This window comes from Plecotus auritus, assembly GCF_963455305.1.
Source record: "Plecotus auritus genome assembly, chromosome: 2".
NCBI classification, from domain to species: Eukaryota; Metazoa; Chordata; class Mammalia; order Chiroptera; family Vespertilionidae; genus Plecotus; species Plecotus auritus.
The window spans coordinates 66,617,499-66,639,948 of NC_137771.1; the positions used below are offsets into that span (position 1 = coordinate 66,617,499).

General features: G+C 43.4%; 1 protein-coding gene across 1 annotated transcript in view; it reads left to right on the top strand.

Moving 5' to 3' along the window:
- CLCA1 (chloride channel accessory 1) overlaps window positions 1-21,460 on the top strand; it is a gene marked incomplete at both ends in the record, with an annotated part of 34,658 nt that extends 13,198 nt beyond the window's left edge. The window contains 10 exons of the mRNA XM_080654265.1: window positions 993-1,170; window positions 6,661-6,879; window positions 7,386-7,613; window positions 11,737-11,911; window positions 13,760-13,866; window positions 15,810-16,025; window positions 16,581-16,842; window positions 17,882-18,052; window positions 19,861-20,100; window positions 21,072-21,460. Of these exons, the coding sequence (XP_080510391.1) occupies window positions 993-1,170; window positions 6,661-6,879; window positions 7,386-7,613; window positions 11,737-11,911; window positions 13,760-13,866; window positions 15,810-16,025; window positions 16,581-16,842; window positions 17,882-18,052; window positions 19,861-20,100; window positions 21,072-21,460 (2,185 nt within the window). The remainder of the gene's footprint in view (window positions 1-992; window positions 1,171-6,660; window positions 6,880-7,385; window positions 7,614-11,736; window positions 11,912-13,759; window positions 13,867-15,809; window positions 16,026-16,580; window positions 16,843-17,881; window positions 18,053-19,860; window positions 20,101-21,071) is intronic.
- Window positions 21,461-22,450: the final 990 nt, after the last annotated feature.

Consider the following 22,450-nt stretch of genomic DNA (forward strand, 5'->3'; position numbering starts at 1 on the left):
TTTTTTTCTTCTTTGTACTTTTTTATAATTTTCCAAATTTTCTATAGTGTTCATATATTATTTATATACTAAAATAATAAGATGTTAGAGAAAAGCATTCCACTTATGATAGCAACAAGACTCACAAGCATCTATATATATAAAGAGGTAATATGCAAATTAGACCGGGACACCGTAATGGTTCACGACCGGACAGCAGGAGGTTGCGTGCACAGGTGAGGCCCTGAGCAGAGACGGAGACAGAGACAGGGGGGCCTGCCCAAGCCAGTGCAGCAGCTTGGGCAGCCCCAGAGCAGACACAGGCAGGGTGGCCAGGGGACACTGCGAGTCAGGCGTGTGTCCCGGCCCACCGTGGTGCCGGTCCGGCCCCCCCGCGGCACTGGTCCGGCTTGACTCCCACGGTGGCCGGCGCTGCGCAAGTCAGGTGTGGGTCCCAGCCCCTCGTGGCGCAGGTCCGGCCTGAACTCCTGAGGCGGCCGATGCTGCCCGAGTCAGGCATGGGTCCCGGCCGCCTGCGGGGTACCTCCTCATGTGATTTCAATCGCGCACTGGGCCTCTAGTATAACATAAAGGAAAATCTAAAATACTTAGGAACATATAAGAGCTATGTAAAAACTGTATGACATAAACTAATTAGAAACACAAAACCCAGGAAATGTCCACAAGCCTTTTGAGCAAAACAGAGGCCAGATTTTCTAGGAAGGTGGGGACTACATTAGGCAGTGCCTCAGGTCTGCAACCCTTGTTCATTCTAACAGCAACCATAAACCAGACTTAGCTTTTCTGCTGCATAGAAACAATTTCTGATACCATTTTGGTACCCCCTCAGATACATTCTGGCAAACAGAAATAATTTTTCTATTTAAGGATATATTTGTCTCTTGAATTATGAGAGGATATCGTGGACAAGGTCATCTGTAGAACTCGACCATAGAGTCTAGCCCTTTGAAATAATTACATCACTTAAATATCCAACCTTACTATATTTTCAGGTGTTCGGCAGATATTACTGGTAGAAATGTAGTAAAGAAGTGTCAGGGAGGCAGCTGTGTGACCAAAACCTGCAAAATCGACAGGGTAACAGGGCTGTTTGAAAAAGGATGTGAGTTCATACCTGATGGTGAGCAGACGGAGAAGGCTTCCATAATGTTTTCACAAAATGTTAATTCTGTAAGTATCTTTTTTTCCCCCAACACTGTGAATTCAATAAGGTTTTTATCCCAGATGCTGCAGGAGAGGATCAGATTTTAGGAAGGCATCACTGAGTAGCTGATTCTCTGTGGGACCAGCCAAGAGTGCACAATCAGGGTAAAGTCCTGTCTCCCACTTCCTCTTCTTCAGGTCCGTTCTTGCTTCTCCATTCTCTCTCTCCCACTAGCTTTTAGTTTCAGTGTTTGGAATGACTTCAAATATCCTTAAAGGCAGACAAACACAATTTTTTTTCATTAAATAAGAAACTTACCCAGGGGGATTCTTTTAATTAGTTAATAAGGACAAGACCAGTAGCCTTTAATTTAATTTTCAGAGATCTCTTTCAGCCTGCCTATTTACTTTTAATTGTTAAGTAAAATTTTCTCTCTTGTTGTTGGTTTTTTGTGTTGTTTATTGTTGTTGTCATTGTTTTTTATGAGTTTACTAGAGGCCTGGTGCATGAAATTCGTGCACGGGGAGGGTGTCCCTCAGCCGAGCCTGCACCCTCTCCAATCTGAGACCCCTTGAGGGATGTCCGACTCCTTGTTTAAGCCCGATCCCGGTGGGATTGGGCCTAAACAGGGAGTCGGACATCCCTCCCACAATCCAGGACTGCTGACTATCAACTGCTCGCCTGCCGGCCTTCCTGATTGCCCCTAAACCGCTTCTGCCTGCCAGCCTGATCACCCCCTAACCACTCCCCTGCCAGCCTGATTGATGCCTAACTGCCCTCCCCTGCCAGCCTGCTCACCCCTAACTGCCCTCCCCTGCAGGCCTGGTCCCCCCCAACTGCTCTCCCCTGCAGGCCTGGTCACCACTAACTTCCCTCCCCTGCAGGCCTGGTCCCCCCCAACTGCCCTCCCCTGCAGGCCTGAGTTCCCCCCAACTGCCCTCCCCTGCAGGCTTGGTCACCCTTAACTGCCCTCCCCAACTGCTCTCCCCTGCAGGCCTGGGTCCCTCCCAACTGCCTTTCCCTGCAGGCCTGGTCACCCCCAACTTCCCTCCTCTGCCGGCCTGGTCACCTTTAACTGCCCTCCCCTGCAGGCTTGATCGCCCCCAACTGCCCTCCCTTGCAGGCCTGGTTCCTCCCAAATGCCTCCCCTCCTGGCCATCTTCTGGTGGCCATCTTGTGTCTACATGGGGGCAGGATCTTTGACCACATGGGGGCAGCCATCTTGTGTGTTGGAGTGATGGTCAAGCTGCATATTACTCTTTTATTAGATAGGATAGAGGCCTGGTGCACGGGTGGGGGCCAGCTGGTTTGCCCTGAAGGGTGTCCCGGATCCGGGTGGAGGCTCCCTTGGGGCATGGGGCGGCCTGGGTGAGGGGCCTGTGGTGGTTTGCAGGCCGGCCATGCCCCCTGGCGACCCAAGTGGAGGCCCTGGTATCTGGGGTTTATTTATCTTCTACAATTGAAACTTTGTAGCCTTAAGCAGAGGCCTGGGCCGACCAGGGTGTGTGGAAAGCTTGGCTTCCTCCATCACCGGGGGCAACCCTAGCCTCCTGCTCTTTCCAGCTCCGTGGCTGCCCCCATTTCTGTTTGGGTTTATGTATTTTCTATCATTGAAACTTTGTAGCCTTGAGTGGAGGCCTAGGCCGGCAAGGGCAGGCAGAAAGCTTGGCTTCCTCCATTGCCTGGGAAACCCAAGCCTTCCTCCTGCTCTCTGTGGCCGTAGCCATCTTGGTTGGGTTTATTTGCATATTCCCTCCTGATTGGCTGGTGGGCCTGGCTTGTGGGCATGGCTTGTGGGTATAGCAGAGTGATGGTTAATTTGCATATTACTCTTTTATTAGATAGGATCTGAGCCAAGCTGACAACATATGCAAGGGAGCAAGATCTTAAATGCCCCTGAAATTTTCTCTTTTTAAGAGTGTCAGTGCCCTTATGGAATTTGTACATAGTTTTAATAGCTTTAAATAGTTTACAAATATTTCTCAGTGGTTTTTTAATGACCAATTGGCCATAAGATATACTTGAAAAATTATCCTTATTAAAATGCTAAATATATACATCCATGAATTTGCACAAACTAAGATTAAATGCATCAGTTAACTGACTTTAGTGAGGAGTCCCTCTTATCTTCCAATCTCTTACATAAAGTGATGTTTTCCTTTTGGAATAGAGGGTGAAGTAACTTGTCAATAACAACGTGATGCACCATGGTTCCTAGGCCCATCCTTCACTCTGGTTTCGCAGTCCACTTCCAGACTTGCTCAGGATTTTCCCAGAGGCTCCCAGAGTATATGTTCTAAATTAACCAAGCTGGAGTTGAAGTTGATGCACAGTGAAGTCTGGGAACCTCTGCCTGGGGTTTAAGCAGGAGTTTTTCAGATTCCCTTGCTAAAAAATAAACAGAATGATAACATGGAAACACTACCAAAACAATCTGAAAAATGCAAAGAGAAAATTGTTTTACAGCTAATGATTACATTCTAAATTATAGAATCCCAGGTATTTAAGATTTTTAATAGAATGATAATACTATAAAATCACTGAGAAGGAGGACCTAAATTATACCTACTTTAGGTATACTATGCCTCCTTTTTTAATCCCCCAAATGCTAGGAATGTAAATCCTATCTAATAAAAGAGTAATATGCAAATTAACCATCACTCCACTACAACCAACAGTCACGCCCACCAGCCACACCCACCAGCCAATCAGGAGCGAATATGCAAATAAACCCAACCAAGATGGCTACGGCCACAGAGAGCAGGAAGGAGGCTTGGGTTTCCCCGGTGATGGAGGAAGCCAAGCTTTCCACCTGCCCTTGCCGGCCTAGGCCTCCACTCAAGGCTACAAAGTTTCAATGATAGAAGACACATAAAACCAAACAGAAATGGCGGCAGCCACAGAGCTGGAAAGAGCAGGAGGCTAGGGTTGCCCGCAGTGATGGAGGAAGCCAAGCTTTCCACACACCCTGGCCAGCCCAGGCCTCTGCTTAAGGCTACAAAGTTTCAATTATAAAAGATACATAAATCCCAACAGAAATGGCTGCCGCCACGGAGCAAGCAGAAGGCTTGGCTCCACTCCAGGCTACAAAGTTTCAATTGTAGAAGATAAATAAACCCCAGATACCAGGGCCTCTGCTTGGGTCGCCAGGGGGCGTGGCCGGCCTGCAAACCACCACAGGCCCCTCGCCCAGGCCGCCCCACGCCCCAAGGGAACCCCCACCCTGATCCGGGACACCCTTCAGGGCAAACCAGCTGGCCCCCACCCCTGCACCAGGCCTCTATCCTATCTAATAAAAGAGTAATATGCAGCTTGACCATCACTCCAACACACAAGATGGCTGCCCCCATGTGGTCAAAGATCCTGCCCCCATGTGGACACAAGATGGCCACCACAAGATGGCCAGCAGGGGAGGGCAGTTGGGAGGGACCAGGCCTGCAGGGGAGGGCAGTTAGGGGTGACCAAGCCGGCAGAGGAGGGAAGTTGGGGGCGACCAGGCCTGCAGGGAAAGGCAGTTGGGAGGGACCCAGGCCTGCAGGGGAGAGCAGTTGGGGGGAACCAGGCCTGAAAGGGAGGGCAGTTGTGGGTGATCAGGCCAGCAGGGGAGGGCAGTTGGGAGGGACCAGGCCTGTAAGGGAGGGTAGTTGGGGGCAATCATGCCTGCAGGGGAGGGCAGTTAGGGGTGACCAGGCCTGCAGGGGAGGGCAGTTAGGAGGGACCAGGCCTGCAGGGGAGGGAAGTTAGGGGGGACCAGGCCTGCAGGGGAGGGCAGTTAGGGGCAAACAGGCTAGTAGGGGAGCAGTTAAGCATCAATCAGGCTGGCAGGGGAGTGGTTAGGGGGTGATCAGGCTGGCAGGCAGAAGCAGTTAGGGGCAATCAGGAAGGCAGGCAGGCGAGCAGTTGGGAGCCAGCAGTCCTAGATTGTGAGAGGGATGTCCGACTGCCTGTTTAGGCCCGATCCTACTGGGATCGGACCTAAACGGGCAGTTGGACATCCCTCGAGGGGTTCCAGATTGGAGAGGGTGCTGGGCTGAGGGACACCCCTCTCCCCCATGCACGAATTTCGTGCACCGGGCCTCTAGTATATAATAAAAAGAAGAGAAAAAAAAAAACCCATCACTTATTGGCTGTGTTAGTAGTGACCCTATTGCATATGTTTTTATGTAATTCTTACATAGTAACTACTGCCATTTTGTAGATTAAAAAACTACAAAATATTGAGCTTTTATATGTGTCAGATATAGGACTAGGTTTTGAGGAAGCAAAATTTAATAAGACAGGTTTCTGTCATAGAAAGATTTACAGCTCAGTAAATGCACTACAGTGTTGAAGGGGCCTTACTAAAGTTTCTATAGAGCACTGTGAGGCCACAAGGTTGAGTGAAAATTCCCCTTTTCTTTGGTGGAAAGGTAGAAAATGAGAAACTATTTTGAAAATGAACTTATGGCTGAAACATGAAGGTGAGGTTCACAATGCAGGGGACGGAAGAAGAGGCACTCCTTTACAGATGGGGATCATGAGCCAAGTCAAGATATACAACAGCCTGGCAAGGCTACAGTGGGGGAAATCAAAGACTTGGACTGCACAGCCAGAGTGAAGTGGAGAGTGAAGGAAAAATGCATTTTATAGAGATTGCTGTTTGCTATGTGAAGTAGTACAGACTATCTTGAGACCAATTAAGAGCCACCAAAAGGTCTTAAATACAGGAGTTAGAAGGAAGATGCCTCTGGCAGCTGTGGAGTGGACCAATTGGAAGGGGAGCAAGGGAGAAAAGTCAGATAGGAGACTGCAGTAGTGTGAGGAGGGACTGTGAGGGCTTGAATGATGGAGAGTCCATTGGAAAAGGAGAAAAGATAAACTGGAAAGACAGTGAACTGTGTTGATCTTGGCTATTTTGTAGGGGGCGGGCAGCTAGGAAAACTCTCAGGTTGCTGAGTTAGGGGACTGGGTGAATAGTGGCGGCATCAAGCTAGGAAATACATGCGGAGGAAGAACAAAGTTGGAGGAAAGGTGATGAGTTCCATTATGAACATGTGCGGTTTGAGGAACTGGTGGAACACCTAAGTGGATTTGGAGAGAGCTGAATGTTGGGTGTTAAAAGTTGGAATGTGAGGTGTTGGCAAGTGATTGGGAAGGAAAGAAGTGAGTGGTAAGTGAAAGGATGGAAAGGTAAGATGGTACCAAGAGAGAAATGTTGAAATGCAGGTGTCTTGGTGATAGTGGTGATGGCCCAAAATAGAAAAGTAGGATAGAAGCCAAAAGCAAGCAGAGGATTGCTGTGAAGCCCTAAGGTGTCCACAAGGTTGAGCGCATGTTTGGAGACAGGAATTCTAATTATGACTGTGATTTTCTCCCGCAGTGCTCTGCAGTGATTTGGAGATTGGGCCAAGATTAGGAGTTAACAAAGCAGACTGGGGAGGAGGGCAAGGAATTAACATATTTTAAATTAATCAAATCATTAAAGATTTTAACCAGTAGTTTATTGTTATCTATGTCATTTTTATTGACAATTTCAGGTGGTCGAATTCTGTACAGAAATAAACCACAACAAAGAAGCCCCAAACCGGCAGAACCAAAAATGCAACCTCCGAAGCACCTGGGAAGTGATTCGCGGCTCTGAGGACTTTAAGAAAACCACTCCTCTGAGGACACCACCACCCAAACCCACCTTCTCATTGCTGCAGATCGGACAGAGAATTGTGTGCTTGGTCCTAGATAAGTCTGGAAGCATGAAGGTATGTGCAATGACTCTCAATCTCTGGATGCAGATCTCACATTTGCATACAATATAATCTAGACAGCCCAGAGGGTCCGATGTTACAGTGCTAACACTGCCATCAGGAATGCCTATGGCCACTTTATTCAACAAACATTCAGCATCAAGTGTCTCATTGGCCAAATTAAATTAGCTTTCGATTTATGAATTACACAGCCTTAACATATATGTTTCACTGACAGTGCGTAGGTCTACAGACCTGTTTCTAAAGCCTCATGATTGAACTAAAGCTTAATCTGGTTTTGTCTTTTAGGGCTATTTTTACAAAGGCCCTAAACTTCTAATCCAAAATACTACTAAATATAAAGGAGAAAATTTCTCCCATAAAAGGATATGCCTTGAGTAAGCTTGCTGCCACTTACTCTCTGTTGAGACAATCCTGTTCAAATTCCCTCTGGCCTGTTCTGTTATTAGTCTGACCACCTAACCACAACCTGACTGCCTGTCTTCTGCTTCTCCATTCAGGTTGGTGACCGCCTAAAACGAATGAATCAAGCAGGCAAACTTTTCCTGCTGCAGACGATTGAGCAAAGGTCCTGGGTAGGCATGGTGATGTTTGACAAGGCTGCCCATGTCCAAAGTGAACTTGTACAGATAAACGGTGGTGCAGAAAGGGATGCGCTCATCAGAAAGTTACCCACAACGGCCGGAGGAGGAACATCCATCTGCACTGGACTTCGATCAGCATTTACTGTGAGACAAGTTCCTCTGTTGTAGTTCGTCAGTGTTTACAATTTATGGTTAAAAAATTCTTCCTTTCCAGTGTTTCCATACATGCCTCATACCTGGTTGAATTAGACCATTAAGGGTAGAGCAGTGGTTCAAATGATACAAAGACACAGCCCTGCAAAACTATTGTTAACTAATTCATTCATGCTTTTGTGTTTTTCTACATCAATGCATTCCTGCTTTTCTACATGCATGCCTGCATTCAAAATATTCATGTGTGCCTGCTACAAGCAAGGCACTGTGTTGGGCATTAAGAACACCATAAGGGCCAAAGAGAGATCACACATCCTCCTGTCACAGAGCTTATAATTAGAGGCCCATTGCAGGAAGATTCCTGCAAGAATAGGGCTTCCTGTGGCTGTCTCTGTCACCCCGCCTGCTTCCCTCCCTTCTCCACCACCCCACTTGCTTCTCCGCAGCTTCGCTCCCTTCTGCAGCACTTGGCTTCCTACTACACTGTCTTCAGTCTTCGCTCTGGGCCTGGATATGCAAATTAACCGCCATCTTGGCTGGGTTAATTTGCATACATGCTCCTGATTGGCTGGTGGGCGTAGTGGAGGTACAGTCAATTTGCATGTTTCTCTTTTATTAGATAGGATTGGGCAGATACATTAACCACATAGTCACACAAATAAGTTAATATGCATAAACTATAATGATTGCTATGAAGGAAGGTACACAGGGACATAACAGAGTACCTTCTATGAGAAAAAAAACATGAGCTCTGAGTTATGGTTAAACTTTGAGGTAGCTTAACACTCCAAACTTCTGGGTACAGAAGGACCTCCTTTTGTGCAAGCAAATGGTTTATTTATGGAAGCAGGAGACCTTAGGAAGTATAACTATAAATGTATTAGGGGTATACCCAAAGGTCCCATCTGACCACATCATCCCTCTACTTAGATATCAATATCTCACCATTTTTAATAAATTTAAGTAAAAATTTCTCCATCTAATATTTAAGGCATTCATAAAATAACCCCTAATTCCCTCACCAGTCTTAAGTACCAGGGACTCTCTTCCAGATATCCTATGTTTAAGCAAGTTAGACCACCTGTCCTTCAGAGCTCCTACACCTTTGCCAGGCTAGCTCCCTACTTAGAGTACTTTCTCCTCCCTCCTGTGCACCTCAAAGCACTCTTGTTCTTCAGAGAACCATAGTTCTTGCCATCTTTCCTGATCCTTCTAACTGTGTAGAATTTCTCTTTCTGAATCCTATGACCTTTAAAAAAAATAGTTTTTATGACTTCAGGCTCTTCTCTCTCTTATTTTCTAATCACGTGCTTCACTTAAGCAAACTTTAGGCATAAGATTTCTCTTTTTACCTCCGAGGAAGATGGCACAATATCTTGTATGCAGGAGGTTCTCAAGAAATAAAACTGAATTGAGTTATTTGATTGCTCTAAATATAGAATATAAAATTCTGTATTATTTAGAGGCTATTTAGCTCCATGAAACAAAGCTGGCAGGCCTAAGGGCTGAGAGTCTCAGCAACGTCTCAGGCAGGTCTGCCTTGTGCCTGCTGTGGACACAACATATCATTGGGGCTGTTCCAGATTCCCAGGCAGCAGCAGAAACATTGAATTTCATGTGGACAATGGATCAAACATTCCCTCAAATGCAGTCTGTCCCTCTGGCCTTTTTATTCTACCTTGAAGGCCGGTTCCCTGAGAATAGTTTCTATTGTGTACACAGTCAGCTGGAAAACCCTTTGCCAGATGCCTATGTGCATCTGGGTTCTCTTGCCCTGCCACTCATTCAAGCTTTGATTAAAGAAGTAAACAGGGAGGGAAACTGACAGTGAAATCACTGACATACACTGAACTCCTGTTATGCAAACCCTGAGGGAGATGACTAATGCCAGATGGCCTGGCAATGAGGAGAGAATGTCTGGTTCTGCATTTTCCACTCAGATGGGTGAGAGAGTGTGAGGGGTACAGTTGGAGTTTAAATGCTTCTCTTGCCCTATGGAATCTGAATGGAGCGTCAGAAGGAGCTTGTGGGTGACTTCAGGGTGATGAGGTAAAGGGCCTTGGATCCTACACTGTCCTCAAGATCCCCCCTGGTCTTTGCTAGAGGACCCTGGATAGGTCTGTCCTGGGCTCCTGGTAGTGGTGTCTGGTGAGGTGTGGCCACTGTGCTTTGCTTGTTTTCTTGGCTTGATCAGGGCCCAGTGGTCCTCCCTAGCTAACTCAGCCCTACCCTGACTCTCACTGTCCTCCCTACCTATGTCCTCCATTCAGCCTCTAAGGAAGGCTGTGCACCTTTTTTCTCCCCTTTATTGATTAAGGTATTACATATGTGTCCTTATCCCCACATTGTCCCCCGACCCCACCCCCACTCATGCCCTCAGCCTCTAAGGCAAGATAACCTGTTCTCTTGCTTGCCGACTCTTACGTCAGCTGTCTTCTATCTCCCCAATAGTGTGTGTGGGAATGTCTGCATGTTTTCCGTGACCTGTAGTAGTGATGGGGAGTGTTGACAAGGGAATCCAAGTTAAGCTCTTTCTCTAGCTTCTAAGATCCTGCAGCTCAGGCAGACCAAGGCCATGGCCATGGCCGATAGGCTCCTGGGCTCTGGGCTCCTTCACATGACAGCAGTCACAGTTCTGCTCTCTCCCCTTGTGTGGCTGCCCCTCTCAGAGTTCAAACAGAGTGGGGTGAAAGTCTTCTCTGCTCCCAGCTTTCCTTTCAACCTACTTAAGACGCCTTCCCTTTCTGAGAGTCTGATTCAGAGAAGGGAGGCTTGATTGCTTGTTTCCCCTCCTTCTGGGTCTTCCTTCCACTCTTTTTAGAAGAGTGGGACTCATGCCTTCCTCTTCTTAAGTGGACAACACTGTTCTTTTATGTTATTTTCCTTCCATCATCATCTGATTCAATATTGCCCTCTCTACACCACATAAAAAACTATAGTCCTAGTTACAATATAGGTGTCATAGGACAAATAGGAATTGGGATTACTAGGAATAAAATGTTTTGCTTTAATCACAGGATACTTTAATTTTTTATGGCTACAATTTCCTTTCTTTCCTTTTATTGATTAAGTTATTACATATGTGTCCTTATCCTCCATTGCCCCCCCACCCCACCCCACTCATGCCCTCACCGCCCCCCCTCCCCGGTGTCTGTGTCCATTGGTTATGCCTTGCATGCATACAAGTCCTTTGGTTGCTCTCCCCTAACCCCCGTCCTCCCCTACCTTCCCTCTGAGGTTTGATGGTCTGATCGATGCTTCTCTGTCTCTGGATCTGTTTTTGCTCATCAGTTTATGTTGTTCATTATATTCCACAAATAAGTGAGATCATGTTATATTTATCTTTCTCTGCCTGGCTTATTTCACTCAGCATGCTCTCCAGTTCCATCCATGCTGTTGCAAGTTCCTTCTTTTTTACCATAGCATAGTATTCCATTGTGTAGATGTACCACAGTTTTTTAATCTACTCATCTGCTGATGGGCACTTAGGCTGTTTCCAAATCTTAGCTATTGTAAATTATGCTGGTATGAACATAGGGATGCATATATCATTTCTGATTGGTGTTTCTAGTTTCTTGGGATACACCCTGAGTGGCACAAAGGATACATTAAATTTTTTAACAGCTCATGTGAGCTGGGTATTGACCAATGTCAGAACCAATGTCGGCCATAAACCATTGGTATGGTCAGACAGGTTAATACCATACAAGCTAAAATCTAACCCTAGGTCTAATATTCCCCCCAATATTATCCCCATTAAATGAGGATGGTTTCTGAGGGTTTCTTGGAACCCCTGAAAGCTCTTGAGGAGAGATTATGGGAAGGAAACTTCTTTCCTGCTTCCCCAGGGCTGCTCACCCCTGGAACTGCCCTGAGCCACACTTTATAAAGCTCTCACCGCAGCAGGTTACTCAAGAGGAAAGAGCACAGCCAGTCCCATGAATGTTTCCCATTTAAGGGTGTTTCATTTCAAAGCAGAGAGACATTTGACCATCCCTAGACACTTTTGTTTGTTCTCTCTGGAATTTCTTTTCTTGTTCTCTATACATGCAGTTTTCACAAACACTTTGGCAGCCCTGAGTTTGGTAACTCACACTCTTAATTATGTCCTTAGGTGATTAGGAGGAAATACCCAACAGATGGATCTGAAATTGTGCTGCTGACTGATGGGGAGGACACCTCCATAAGCACATGCTTTACTGAGGTGAAACAGAGCAGAGCCATCATCCACACAGTTGCCCTGGGGCCCGATGCCGCGAAAGAACTGGAGGAGCTGTCTAAAATGACAGGTGAGGGGCAATCTGCTGAGCCCCACCGTGTGGTTGCTTCCACTGGACTGCGAGCTCCAGTGAACTGGGGAAGAGGGGAAAGGTGGGATAGGGAGAAAAGGAGTCATTTTACTGGCCATGTGACTGACTTATCCCCAAATAACCACTATAACCTACTCCACCCGTTTATTGTAAGGCCTTGGTCCTAGGATTAGGGCAGTCTGGAGAAGATGGAACCAGCATGGCACCCTACTGAGGACCTGGGACTCTCTTCCCAGGAACTTTGTAGGAGCTGGAAGGAGTCTACTAGGTTAGCCAGGAACCACTCACTTCCAGCTGGCAGCTGCCAAGAGACCCATGGGAGACACCCATTACATTATACCATGATACATGCTCTGCTGGCAATAGAAAGTACAACGAGGCACAAAGAAGGGAAGGAGAGGGTCCAGAAAGATGACATCTGAGCTGGGACTTTTAACAAGGAGTAGCAGGGGGAGAGCAAAGGGTCTGCTCAGCCACATGGAAGGTCACTCTGAAAATGTGGAACACAATGCACTTCTCTGTAAAACATTAATCAATTGTGCTTCTAACACAACAGATGGTAAAAATAGATCCCATATGCCCCTGGCTTCTTTAGCAGAATGGATGGGCACGATTTATTTTTATGTATTTATTTTACTTAGGACCAGCATTATGGATAGCAATTATTATGCTGCGTTTCCTTCTGAGGCAGCTAAAATGACAGGGCAGTTTGCTCCTAATACCAGCTGTCTTCGGCTGGGTTTCCTAGAGGCAGAGACTGAGGCAGGGATTTAGGTGCATGTAATTTACAGAGGGAGAGCTCTCATGAGAGGGAGCGGAGAACATAGGGTAGGACAGGGGAAGGAGCTAGGTATGGATCCGACTGGACTTGGAGTCCAGCTGAAGCCTGACTCCACAGAAGACTCGGAGCTGGAACTGCATTGCAAGCTTGATCCAATTTTAAAGCAAGGACACTGGCCTTTTGTGCACTGTGTCCATCAGTCCATGGCTGTGGACTGTCAGGGCAGAGCAGGGGTGAGAGGGCAGGTTATTTCCTAGCTTGGGGCTTGGGTCTCTCCTTTTGGTAAGGCCATTCTCTGGAAAATGGGGCAGCTATATGCCATTAGCAGCTACCAGAGCAGCTGAGAAGGGATGCACTCACCCAGATAAAGGATCTAGGTAGGGCACCAATTGTATTATCAACACGATTATCAAAACACTTTCCTTAGACTGGATGACATTAATAGTTTAAAAGTACTTTTAGATCAACTATCGTAGTTACACCTATTCTAAATAGCCCAAAACTGCTTGGTGTAGAATAGTATCATTTTTATTACATATTGTACTTTTCTATAACTGTTCCTTGCCAGTTGTTATTTCTTCCTTTGTCACATGCACAGCTTTCCTGACTTAGGAGAAAACTCAGAAGTCATCCTTCTTAGGATTATGTCTAAAAAAATAATAAATCAATAGGCTTAGAGTAAGGCTTCATGGATTCTCTCCCATGAAAGTGCATGGTCCATAGGTCAATGCTCAACCACCAAGCCACACCCGCTGGGCAAAACATGAATTTTATAATATCAGTTTGGGCTTGTCAGATTCATGGTTGCTTGCATATAGTTGAAGTAGCCATACAACTAAGATGTTGCTGGAGTTATTATTTAGTATGATTAAAAAGCTAGTATCAACTTCTGAGTTAATCTGGATACTTATTCGATGCTTATCTGATAATACGTAATAACACAGTAGAATATTTATTTTGTGTATTCTGTTACCTTAAGAAGAGCAAAAATGTTGCACATACTTGATTTCTACCAAGTAACTTCTGACAATGTAATTTCTTCTCAGGAGGTTTGCAGACATATGCTTCAGATCAGGCTCAGAACAACGGCCTCATTGACGCTTTTGGGGCCCTCTCATCAGGAAATGGAGTTCTCTCCCAGCGCTCCATCCAGGTCAGACTTCTTCCTCTGTGATTTTTTCATGTTTATAAATAATGCTAGCCAAGATGGAGAGTTTACTGGTTAAAAGTTTTAAGTTCTACTTTCTTCTACTAGTGACTTAAAATTAAAATACATGTTTCAGGCTAAAACATTATTCCTAAAATGCAACACTACTCATTTAAACAAAGCAGCAGTGTTTACTTGTTTGGAAATAGTACTAAGTGACTCCTCATAAAAACCAGCAACATAAAATATAATGGGTCCAAGAATTCTTTTTTTAACATCTGTTAACAAGCACCCATAGCAATATAATTGGCTCAGAATTTTCTTCAGAGTAGATCATCTCAATACAAATTTTCCAGGAAAAGTGTTCAGGGATTACTTGCTCTATTTTTCCATTACTGCAAAGTCTCTGATATTGGCCAAGATTTTCATATAATGGATGGAAAGTGCTTTGTTCTGTGAAAAGCCCATGCCGTCAGTCCAGACACCTGGAGTCTTATCCAGGGTCAGTCATTAACTCTATGACCACGGGCAATGAACTTCATCCATCTGGGCCTCAGCTTCTCGTCAGATCTGAACCAGAAAACTCCTGGTTTTCTGAAAAATCAGGCCCTTCTGATTCTAAAATTTCAAGAAAACAAAGTTTTCTTTTAAAAATCATGGTACTATTTTAAAAAAAAACTGGACAACCATATTTTAAAATGCTCTTCTCTAATAGTGCAAAAATTACTCACATGGTTGTTTTTTTAACTAGAGAGAGTAAACAATCAGTACTCATACCTGTGTGAATTATAACTTTTATTGTGAAAGTTTGGATAAAAGTAAAGGAATGCCTGATGTCAAAGCCAAATAATGATAAGAGCACAAAACAACAGGCTTTCTGGCCTACCAATATAGCAATTATTCAGTCAAAGAAAAAAGCAATTATACTCCTTTGGGTTATCCTAGTTCAAATTTAGAAAATTAAACTTGAGAGCCTGGTTTAGAAATGGGAGGAACGTGTCTTAGAAAAGTAATTAAACTGATGAAAGGGCAAGTTCACAATCAGGCCATTTCTGCCCATTCGTATTTTATTTAAGAAACCTAACAGGAAGAGTGATGAAGAAATGAGTGTGATTCATTTACCCATCTGTCATAAGAATCAGATCCAAGATCATAATCTTTCTATGGAACTACAAATTCTGGCTCCATGACTAGGCCACCCTATCTTCTAATAAGAGTTCAATTTAAGGACAATAAGTAATAAACTAGGCCATAATCCTCAAAATCACACTTTTTACAAAAGTCTTTCTAACCCTTCCCCATCTTAATCCCATCTTCTCAGCTCCATTCTACTCCAAGAAACAGACAGCCTTGGCAATTGACTTACTTATTTTCACACGGACTGCAATAATACTCAACCTAACACTTAGTTATTTGCAATCCAAACTATCCATATATGGATGAAAATAAGTCCCAGTCATGGTTATAGTGTATGTAGTAAATAAGATGAGCTCTGTGTACCAGTAGGTATAACGCAAAACACAATGTGAGAATATCGAAGGACTGACAGAAACAGTCCTCTGTGGGAGCTCACAGGAGGGAGCAGTTACTCTCAGCTGGTAAGTCAGAGAAAGCTTCTTGGGAAAAGTGACGTTTGAAGTGAAATTTGAAGGATAGGTAAGGTTTAGACAAATAGAGATGAGCACACATACTTCCGGGAGAAGTGAGAGTGTGATAGTCGTAGAGTCGCTTAGGGAAGTGGTCTGGTTTGGGTGCAGGAATCAACATTGTGGAAGCTAAAGCTGGAGAGGTAATTTAGAATTAGATCATAATAGCAAAATACCAAACCAAGGATGTAAGCACTCAGGGCTTTTTAATGGGACAACTGAATGTTGGGGGGCAGAATGGAAGAGACCCTGTGATGGGAGCTGTAGTCTCCAGAAAGTAAAGAGTTATTTTTTTCTGAACAGCTTGAGAGTACAGGAGTAACTCTCCAGGCCAGTCAGTGGATGAATGGCACAGTGATTGTGGACAGCACTGTGGGAAACGACACCTTGTTTCTCATCACCTGGACAGTACAGCCTCCCCACATCCTTCTCTGGGATCCCAGCGGAAAGAAACAAGATGGCTTCGTAGTGGACACAGATACCAAAATGGCCTACCTCCCAATCCCAGGCACTGCCAAGGTATGGACTCAGCATGTCCCTTTCTCACAATTTGACAAGGTAAAGTTTTTATAGAATAACCATAGCTCTTTAAATGTGGTTAGTTGCTAAAAGGAAAGTCAGTATTCAGTGAAAGAGAGAACCAGGAAGAATCTCCATCCAAAGGAAATCACTCAGTATGACAGCAAGTCAAAAGAAAGGAAAGCGGTGTTGTTTTCAAGTACTAAAAGGAGACCCTTCAAATTACAAGGTGGACAAGATGCAACATCACCCTTGAAGAGTCAGGTTCATGAAAACTGTTTCTTCTACCCCAGGAACCCCGCCATTTGATGCTGCCCTTGAGAAACCAAGGCAAAGATAAGAACAAAGTTTTCAGACTTCATTTTCCCCAATTAGGGCTTTCTTGACAATTAGAACCTTGTAGTTAGCTCAAGCATACCGAAGTTTCCCTTGGCTGCGAGTAGCAAAAACCATTTCAGATAGCTTTACCATGCTTGTATCAGACAGGCTCCTCACAGAAGTCAGGTCTGTGTCACCTAGACCCTAACTGGAAGTGTCTCCATTTGTTTTGGTCAGGTTGGCATTTGGAGTTACAGTCTGCAAGCAAGCTCCCAGACCCTGACTTTGACGGTCACCACCCGCGCATCAAGTGCTACCTTGCCTCCAGTTACAGTGACCTCTAAAATGAACAAAGACAAAAGCAAATTCCCTAGCCCTATGGTAGTTTATGCAAAGGTTCACCAAGGAGCCTTGCCAATTCTGGGGGCCAGTGTCACAGCCCTGATAGAATCAGCGAATGGAAAAACAGTTACCTTGGAACTATTGGACAATGGAGCAGGTAACCACCCAAGAAATTGCAAAACACATCTTCCTTTTCCAAGAAGCAACAACAGGAGGGCATGGCCTGCTGAGGACCCTTAGAAACAAGGAGTGCAGCACTGAGGGTCTGGTTGGGAGAGCTTTCTGTTCCTCCCACCAATTCCTGTATTTCTAAATGTTGGACAACATGAAAAAGGGCCTGCTTTTAGCTTTTGCAAAGCCCAAACATAGTGGTGGCTCAAGCTCAATAGCTCAGAGATTCTAGGGAGTTATCAGAGGGTATTCATATGCTCCAAAAAATTAATACCTATCTTACATTAGGGTTTTGTGTGACCAAATATATATACATTTTTATCTGTACCCCACACAGTTGAGATTTCACTATCCCTACATTACAAATGAAGAAACTGAGGCTTTTGGAAAGCAGCGGAGATAAATTCAAGTACAGGTATATGTGACTCCTATATCTATGCAGACTCTATATTATCTTGTTCCCAAAGTGAAAATCTTGCCCATTATTTTTTATTTAAGAAATATAACAGGAAGAAAATAAGAAAAAATTCTACATTTCTTTTTAGGAGGAACTTTGCTGCTTACTGTGGTGCAAGTAATCTTTTTAGGACAAAATCTATAAATGAATTTCCTTCCTAAATCCACCCTGGGAGAAGCCATGAATTTTTGAAAAATAAGCATATAACATTTTTTCTCCTCAGTAACATACAGCGATTCAATTCAATACAACAGATACCTATCGAGTAGTTAGCCTGCACTGTGTTGGATGTAACAGAGACACATGACATGATCTCTGATTTCAAAAAGAAAGACAACAAACAGTTCAGGAAGAAAAGGTGTACACACATGAAACTATACACACATACACATCACACCCACGTGAAAAAGAAGTAGACCTCATCCTTAACATAGTCAAATCCTAAACTCTCTTGAAGATCATGCTGGGTTCTCTTTACTTTGAAAAATTTAACCCACCTTTGATTTGGAAATATACAAATGCCCAGATACTTTTAGGATATTCATTAATTCCTTCATCTCCCTATCAGGTGCTGATGCTACTAAGGATGATGGTATCTATTCGAGGTATTTTACAGCTTATGACACAAATGGTAGATACAGTGTAAAGGTGCGGGCTCTGGGAGGATTGAACACAGCCAGACGGAGAGTTATGCCCCAGCAGAATGGAGCCATGTACATACCTGGCTGGATTGAGAATGGTAAGTAATCTGTAACAATACACCTGACTTGAGTAAAAGGCTTGCGATCAAGAGGAAACCATTAAGCCTGCGGGGAGAATGGCCCAGGATTAAATTAGGGTTTCTCGGCCTTGGTACTATTGATCTTTTGGGCCACATAATTATTTGTTGTGGGGGGTTGTCCTGTGCTTTGTAGGATGTTTAGCAGCATTCCTGGCCTCTACTCACGAGAAAAGAAAAACAACCCGCACAGTCATAACAATCAAAAATGTCTCCAGACATCATCCACTGTCCCCTGGGGGCAAAATAGCCCCAGTTAAAGACACTAGATTGAATGTATTTTTTCACTGCCTCAGTTCAAATTCCAGCCCTCTATCAAGTCAATTATTTTAGTTCATCTCTTTATTCTTCATTTTCCTCAGTTGTAAAATAGGGATAACAATGGTTACTACCACATAGAATGGTTATGGTTATAAGGAATAAACAAGGAACTATATACCTAATAAGCTATTGCCAGTAAACAGTAAGTATTCAATAAATGTTTATTATATCTAATAAGTTTAAAAACATTTTGTAATGAAGCTCTTTCCACTGACATAGGCATTCCCAAAGAATAGAAAAAATAATAACAATTTAAGGCTTGTTATCTACATCAATGTTTTCATAAACCCATCTTCTCCCTTTCTTCTTCTCTTCTGTTCAGACCAGCAAGAATAGTAGATGAATGTATGCTTCTCTTCACTTGGATGTATGCTTAGGAAAGGGAGAATTCTGAGCCATGTGGTGTCTCCTTATGCAAATGTGATCATAGGAAAAAATGCTCTAAAAGATACCGCTGCTTGAAAAGCTCTGTCTAAAATGTTAGCTTATTTTATTCCCATGTGTCCTTCTTTTTGAGTTAGGAGAAGGCAGGAAGCGACTGATTTAGTGCCTGTATCTGACCTAGGCTCAGTATCTTAATTACATTATTACATTTCATTCTCCTAATCATCCCATTTTACAGATAGAGAAACAGAGGCTAGAGAAGTTATTGATTCACGTAACTAGTAGTAATAGCACCGGGCTTGGCATTGGGAAGCCATGTTCTTCCCTCCATACCTTGATGAGCCTTAATAACAAGAGAGATGGTCTCTACTGGTGAATCCAATACTAACCCTTCACCTGCCAAGGTACCTACTTCATGTTTGCCCAAGACCAGATTAATGGGTATGAAGATCAATTTGTCTTTACAGGCAAAATTTTTAAGGGTTGAAAGTAGAGTTTATGAAAAGTGAATTTGCTTCAAGAACTAGGTTTCCATGCATTCATTGAGAAAACCAGAAGTCGTTCAAATGCATAAAATTTTAGAATCCCTAACACAGAACATTTCATGCACAGAACAAATAATCAAGGCAATTCTTAAAGGTCCAGGTGATTAATTACCAAATAAATAGAAAAGATAATGGAACCCACAGTATTGTTTAGGTGGAAGAGACTTCTTGAGGCAATCTGAGGAGGTTTAAAACAGAACTAGTATTTATACCACTTGTGGAAGGGTACAATCAGGATAGGCTAAAAGTTGGAAAAAGAAACAATTCCAGGACAAATGTCATGAAAATAAATTATGAACGTTATTCCACTAAATATCTGTGAGATAAAGAACTGGGACTCACTCTTTGCTTCTTTCTCTCTGATCTGGTATCTTTACACCAAATAATTAAAATGAATTTTGTGTGTGGGAGAAAAGAAGGGGAAGGGTAAAGTAGGAAGAGGGTAATCCAATAACAAAACAGAAAAAAGTATAGCCAGTTTGTGCAGCTTACCATGTATTGAGGAATATTTTAATGCAGGTGAAGTAAAATGGAATCCACCAAGACCTGAAATTAATAAGAATGATCTTCAAGGCAAGCACATATGTTTCAGCAGAACATCCTCAGGAGGTTCTTTTGTGGCCTCTAATGTCCCAAAGGCTCCCATACCTGATCTCTTTCCACCTTGCCAAATCACTGACCTGAAGGCAAAAATCCAAGGGGACAATCGTATTAATCTGACATGGACAGCTCCTGGGGACGATTATGATCACGGAAGAGGTAAGCGGAATGCGGTGTGGACCCTGTGAAGGAGTTTAGCAGCCCAGCAGAGGTGCAGAAGGGAGAGAGGCAGGCAGGTGTTTTGTGATGCATGTGGAAGACAGGGGGCAGGAAGGATTTTGATTGTTCTCTGAAATTAAGGGGAGTGAGGCAAGGACAAAATGGGTAAAGGGGCTCCAATATATGATAAATAATGGAAATTAGACTTTTAGTGGCGAGCATACAACAGAGTATACAGGTGGAGAATTATAATGTTGTACACCTGAAATTTGTATAATATTATGAACCAATGTTACCTCAATTTAAAAAATTTATTTAAACAAAGATTTAAAAATGAGAGGTTTAGAATCTGAAAAGCTAGCCTACTTTGGGTGTCAGAGGTTTCAACCAGGAAAAGGCTATCTTCAGTTTTTTCCTGAAATCTTGCCAAAGTGCCCTTTAATAAGCCCCATGTTTAGTAATGACTCCTCGAGAGGACTGAGAATAAAGCACAGATATCTATGGAGCAGAGCTCTCCTTTGGAAGAAGCCTGTCGAGGCATGATCTTCAGGCTGCAGCCTGGGATCACACCAATCCTTGTTATAGACTGTACAATTTCAGCCCTGCTCCCTGCCCCCCAACCGAACCAGAATCTGCACTTCAAGATCTCTGGGTGATTTGTATGCATTTAGAGTTTAAGAAGCACTGGTACCAAAAACTCCTGTAGAAATAATAAAATAATAATCAAACAACCTCCTGTCTTGGCCAGGTACTATGCCCCAAAAAGACTGACTAAACCTGACCCAGTTCACATTTATTACTCGGTGGAGATACACAGACAAGAATGTAAAAAGATACTACTGCTTGTAAAAATGAAGCATCAATTGCATTTACCCATTGAAACTTTATGCGATGGTGATATAAAGTTTCTAACAGCCTTTTAAAACTTGAGAATTGCAAGTTATATCCCCCCCCTTTTTTTTATTTTTTAGCTTACAAGTATATCATTGGAATAAGCACAAATATTCTTGATCTCAGAGACAAGTTCAATGAATCGGTTCAAGTGAACACTACTAATCTCATTCCAATGGAGGCCAACTCTGAGGAAGTCTTTGTGTTTAAACCAGAAAGCATCCCTTTTGAAAATGGCACAGATCTCTTCATTGCTGTTCGGGCTGTTGATAAGGTCAACCTGACATCAGAAATCTCCAACATTGCACGAGTATCTTTGTTTATTCCCCCACAGACTCCTCCTGAGGCACCTAGTCCTTCTCTTCCTTGTCCTGAAATTAATGTCAACAGCACCATTCCAGGCATTCACATTTTAAAAATTATGTGGAAGTGGCTGGGAGAATTGCAGCTGTCAGTAGCCTTGGGTTGAGTTTTCATGAGGTAAATAAATCATCCATCCTTTGGATCATAAAATTTTCTAAAGTTTATTTTAGACTTCCTGCAGGGGATGAGTTAATGAAATAAACATCTAAACAACTGGGTATGTATGTATAAAAACTATCCATTCACATCCAAAAGTTTAATCATCACTTTTGAATACTAGAAAGGAATGCTTGCATTGATAAATAAAAGTAAGTTTTAATTCATTTTAAGGAGCTTTGCCAGTTAAAAAGAACAAGTAATTACATATGAAAGATGCTATAAATGTCCAACTAGATCAAACTATCCTATATAATAAAGGCTAATATGCAAATTGTCCCCTCAGGAGTTCAACCAACCGGGAGTTTGACTGCTCACTATGACATGTGCTGACCACCAGGGGGTGGCGTGGAACAAAGGAAGGCCCTGGCCGGCAGCCTGGCCGGGGGAAGGTCCTGATCGGCCCTGTCACTGGCCAGGTCTAGGGACCCTACCCACACATGAATTTCATGCACTGGGCCTCTAGTTTAAATATGTAAGTCATAGCTTGTTATAGAGAAAATTTGAACCAACATCATCAGGAATATGTATTATTTTCTCTAAATTTGAGCAAGAATGATGCATTTAAGGAAGAGACTACATGTAGAAAGAACAGCATTTATATTCCATGGTCATAGAAATGTATGTTATGTGCATAAAATTATGAATCATTGATGATTAAAGTCACAGTGGTGGGAGATGAGGTGGGAAAGGTAGGTTCCTGCCAAGCGTGAAGGGAAAGAGGTTGAGTAGTAAATATTTTTTGTGCCAAGGGCTCTACTAATGCCTTACATGTATTATGTTATGTAATGCAATTCAGTTCATTCAACAAACATTCATCAGCTGCCTATTATATTCCAGGTCTATGCTAGGTTTTGAATACAAAAAGATGAGTAAAACCTGGCCTTTTTCCTATAGGCAATAAAAAAATTTGACGATTTTATTTTTAAATCAGGGGGCA